Source organism: Sinocyclocheilus rhinocerous, unplaced genomic scaffold (genome assembly GCF_001515625.1).
Source record: "Sinocyclocheilus rhinocerous isolate Xijiao unplaced genomic scaffold, SAMN03320098_v1.1 scaffold1899, whole genome shotgun sequence".
In the NCBI taxonomy this organism is placed as follows: domain Eukaryota; kingdom Metazoa; phylum Chordata; class Actinopteri; order Cypriniformes; family Cyprinidae; genus Sinocyclocheilus; species Sinocyclocheilus rhinocerous.
Genome location: NW_015660895.1, coordinates 281,966 through 286,241, shown reverse-complemented (window position 1 = coordinate 286,241; position 4,276 = coordinate 281,966). Strand labels below are relative to the sequence as shown.

The 4,276-nt window shown below is 35.6% G+C and overlaps 1 protein-coding gene across 1 annotated transcript; it reads right to left on the bottom strand.

Annotated features, from left to right (window-relative positions):
• Positions 1 to 599: 599 nt before the first annotated feature.
• On the bottom strand, positions 600 to 3,138 carry LOC107726112 (delta(3,5)-Delta(2,4)-dienoyl-CoA isomerase, mitochondrial-like). The gene is made up of 3 exons (XM_016535616.1): positions 2,965 to 3,138; positions 1,073 to 1,241; positions 600 to 726 (listed from the first exon to the last, which is right to left on the bottom strand). The coding sequence occupies exons 1-3, from the start codon at positions 2,993 to 2,995 to the stop codon at positions 600 to 602; spliced, it is 327 nt and encodes a 108-aa protein (XP_016391102.1). The 5' UTR covers positions 2,996 to 3,138.
• Between the last annotated feature and the right edge of the window lie 1,138 nt (positions 3,139 to 4,276).

Genomic DNA, 4,276 nt, shown 5'->3' with positions numbered 1-4,276 from the left:
CCGCTGTGTCTTTGTTTTAAACTATTTTCGACGACGAAATAGAGCAAAATCAGACAATAGTGTTATAGTCAGACAATGTAAGTCACTTAATATTAACTTCTTGTTTATTGAATTGTATTTGTATTAAATCAGTATCACATTTACAAACTCCCTTCAAAATAATTAAAACTGTCACTCATCTTAGTTTATCTCGATCTCACATTTATAATCAACGAAGCTCTCTACACTGCGTAATGAATCTCTTATTTACATCCTGTCTACACTTTGCTTATGAAAGGATTTGTGAGATATGTCTGTGATACATTACTCAACGCTGCAAAAACACGTAGAAACCTTTGAAGCTCCCCTGAGCGCAATCACAAGTATGATGATGATCGGGTCAGTCGCACTGATGCTCCTAAAAAAATTTCAATGCGACTGAAATGGTCGCACTGTAGAACCCTGATTTGGTCAAAATGAAGAATGTTCTACTCAGTTACCAGTTGTCAAAACATTTTTGTGATGAAACATCATGCAAATGTATTTTCATATTATGAAAAATAGTCTGACCAAAAAAAATAAAAAAATATATATATAAACAATAAAACAAAAGGCCTAGACTAGCATTTGGTCATTTTATTTGGTAAGATAGCTTTACCTGAAGTGAAGAGCTTTCCAGCACCTGAGAAAACCACGACACGACACTCTGAGTCTTGAGCTATCTGACTGAAGCAGTCAACCATTTCACTGAAGGTCAAACAAAAATTAACACAGACATACAGTAATTCAGCAAAATAACATGTACATCGCTAACCCTTTCATGACACGATTGCAACTGAGATCAATGTGCACTTTAAATTCCAATCTAATACTGCCATTCAAATAAGGACATTTTACCATAGAAATGGCATAAAATGGGCACTCTTTCCAGCATAAATGATGAGATATACATTTTAATGCTTAAAATATTACTATTAATGTCATTCTACTCTTGTGAAATGATTGCTTGCGAAGCATTTCAGGAAATCTTAAAGGAAATAAAATGAAATAAATGAATTATTCATAGCATTTGATATAGACATGGACGTCATACAGCCAGTATGCCTTGTTCATTGCATTGCGTTTCTCCGGGCGGCAGAACTCGACGTGAGTGATGGGCTCAGCTGGCCGGGTGACTGACAGGGTTGTGAAGGGGGGTGTCGGTCCTCCTGATGAAGACATTCCTCTAACAGCGTTCAGGAACGGTATCAACAGAACCTGTTCTAATCACAAAACACAGACCAAATACACAGGTTTACACTTCTAACATAGGACACAGCTGTCAAAATTAAACTACTAAACAGGTGAGTAATAGTTGATTACTGACTAAATGCCCTAATACATATGGATCTGGATTTATAGTTCACACAGGTGTTCTAGCACTTTAAATTCAATTCACAAATTGCCATTAAAATAAGGGCATTTTAAGCAAATCGTGGTGAGGAATTTGCTACACGTTAAACATTTGGAACACTACACTACACGTTAAACATTTGGAACACTACACTACACGTTAAACATTTGGAACACTACACTACACGTTAAACATTTGGAACACTACACTACACGTTAAACATTTGGAACACTACACTACACGTTAAACATTTGGAACACTACACTACACGTTAAACATTTGGAACACTACACTACACGTTAAACATTTGGAACACTACACTACACGTTAAACATTTGGAATCATAAAAATGTCTTAAAGTTGAAATGAATCATATGAAATCATTCTAATATGCTGATTTAGTGCTCAAGAAACATTTCTCATTATCAATGTTGAAACCAGTTTTTACTGCTTTTTTGAAACCATTCAAAAGAAGAAACTAATCATTTTAATCAGCAAAGATGCATTAAATTGATTAAAAATTACATTTATATTGTTACAAAAGATTTCTATTTCAAATGCTTTCATTGAACACAGAATCTATCGCAGAAAGAAAGAAAAAAAAACATTGCGGTTTTAAGCAGCAAAAACTGTTTTGAACACTGAACAACCATTATTAATAACTGAGCACCAATAATAATTGATAACAATTGAACACCAAATCAGCATATTAGAATGATTTCCGAAGGATCATGTGACACTGAAGACTGGTGTAATGGCTGCTAAACAATCAGCTTTGCATCACAGGAATAAATTACATTTTAAAATAAAATATAGTAAAATAGAAAACAAACATTATAAATCCTGTAATAATACATCAAAAAGGACTTCTTTCAAAAACATAAAAAACATAATTATTCCAAACTTTTGACCTGTAGGTCAAAGGTTACACAGTTATAAGGTTATTGATATTAAGGTATTATTTAATATTGAACAATAGAATGTTTATTACCCTATGAAATATGTTTCAATGATCACAAATACACACACACATACATATTATGGATTGTTTAGCTTATACAATTGATTGTTATCTTAGATAGTTTATGTAAGGTAATGACAAAAATGTAGGCTATGATTTATATGTCCAAATATTAATCGTAATTAAACGTAAATAATATGATGACATATCTGCACAATTTATGCATTATTATATTCTTTATTTATACACAGTTTCCAACTGGCAATTACGACGGCATGGTATATCGTTTGATTTGTCCATAATATAAATGTAATTAATTCTACACTTAAAGAGAGAAATTACATATTATTGCGTATGTGACCTTTCACCCAGTTAACTGAACTGAACCCAGTACCGTGTGTGTGCTGCAGTGAGACAGTCAACATGTTTCCATTACAACCTCAAACTGTCATTAGAATCAAATGGTTTAAAAAAAAACGAACACAACTTATATATTGTATTCTTAGTTACAGGTTTCATTCGTCGATCCAGCGTTCACTACTTAATCACAATAACATTCATATAAATAGTGAATATTGTTCAGTTGAGTATTTGAACACATGCAGCTAGATGATCAAACTATGTGACTTACTTCTGAACGCAGATCTCAACGCATACGCCATTGGTGCCCTTTGACCAATATATTCAAAATCACAGAGGCGGAGACCTGTTTATTAAGACTATCACAAAAATCACTTCAAAAAGGTGGTTTATATGTTTAAGCGGTAATCGTCACAATAAAACGAAAGCACGTTTAATATCTGACTCTGGGCTCTGTCTTTAAATAGGGTTGTTTTATTATGCAGCGTTTATTTTTAAATGTGACGTCACCATGTTTTCCTCTGACGTACGGTGGCTCTTTAAAGGGGTCATATGATGCGATTTTTTTTTCTGGGAAAACAGCTTATCATTTCATGAAGCAACAGCATGTCGGCTAACATTTTTGCCATTAAACATTTGTTTGGATTGATCTGTTTTGAGTTTACACCCAACAATAATGCTATTTTATATGAGAAGTCATGGACAATTTTGCGACGGGTAGAATTCAGTTTACGACACCTCTCATTCATTGGCTGTGTCCGAAATCGCACCCTATACCCTCATTCACTATTCCCTACATTAGGTCACTAATTCAGTTCACTAGAAGGAGTGAATGAAAACGAGTAGTCAATTCGGACACTGAGTGCACCGGAAGGAATGCCGCTTTTGCATAGTTATCTTGAACTCTGTCACGGAAATTATGTATAAACCCTAATCAAACAATTTAATAATCAATTTACAATGAATTTATACCCGTGTTGTACATTATGCTGTACGCCATGGATGAGCGCTTTGTAAAAATGAACGGCTTGATTATTCAGCTGCGGGCGTTATCTTCTGGCGAGATGCGGGAATTCATTCGGCGCGTGACTCTCACGGTGCATTATGGGCATTCTTTAGCCGTTGAGCGTGCAGCAGTTGTACACTCGTTTTTGCAGTGCATTGTGGGATTGAATGAGTGCACTCGAGAAGGTCCACTATGGTGTCGGACACCACTAAAAATGGCTGTTCCCTCAAATAGTGCCCTATTTAAGGGTATAGGGGGTGATTTCGGACACAGCCATTGTTATGGTATCCGTAAACTGCCATTGACTGTCGCACAACTCTGACAGAAATTCAACGACGTCAAGACTATAATATGATTGGTCATCAAGGCACACGTGATCCAAGTTGGCCGTAATGCTTTCTCCAAAGGTAGAGCTGCGGACCTTGGTGTCTCCCGATAATAAGACCATCTCTGATCGAAACTCTTTTAGAGTGCTACGACCGTCACTCATCATTTGCGAATACCACTCAAATTAATGTGCTGTTCAGTGCTGTAAAAGGAATCTACGGAGCTCCTAAAGGGACATGGTGGCGGAAAA

What these genes read in the sequence shown, in the direction of transcription:
- LOC107726112 (XM_016535616.1), bottom strand. Translation starts at nt 2,995, where the DNA reads ATGGCGTATGCGTTGAGATCTGCGTTCAGAA. An exon ending in GTTGAGATCTGCGTTCAGAA is followed by an intron (nt 1,242 to 2,964) that starts GTAAGTCACATA and finishes TTTTGTGATTAG; the next exon opens with AACAGGTTCTGTTGATACCG. An exon ending in ATGAACAAGGCATACTGGCT is followed by an intron (nt 727 to 1,072) that starts GTATGACGTCCA and finishes TTTGACCTTCAG; the next exon opens with TGAAATGGTTGACTGCTTCA.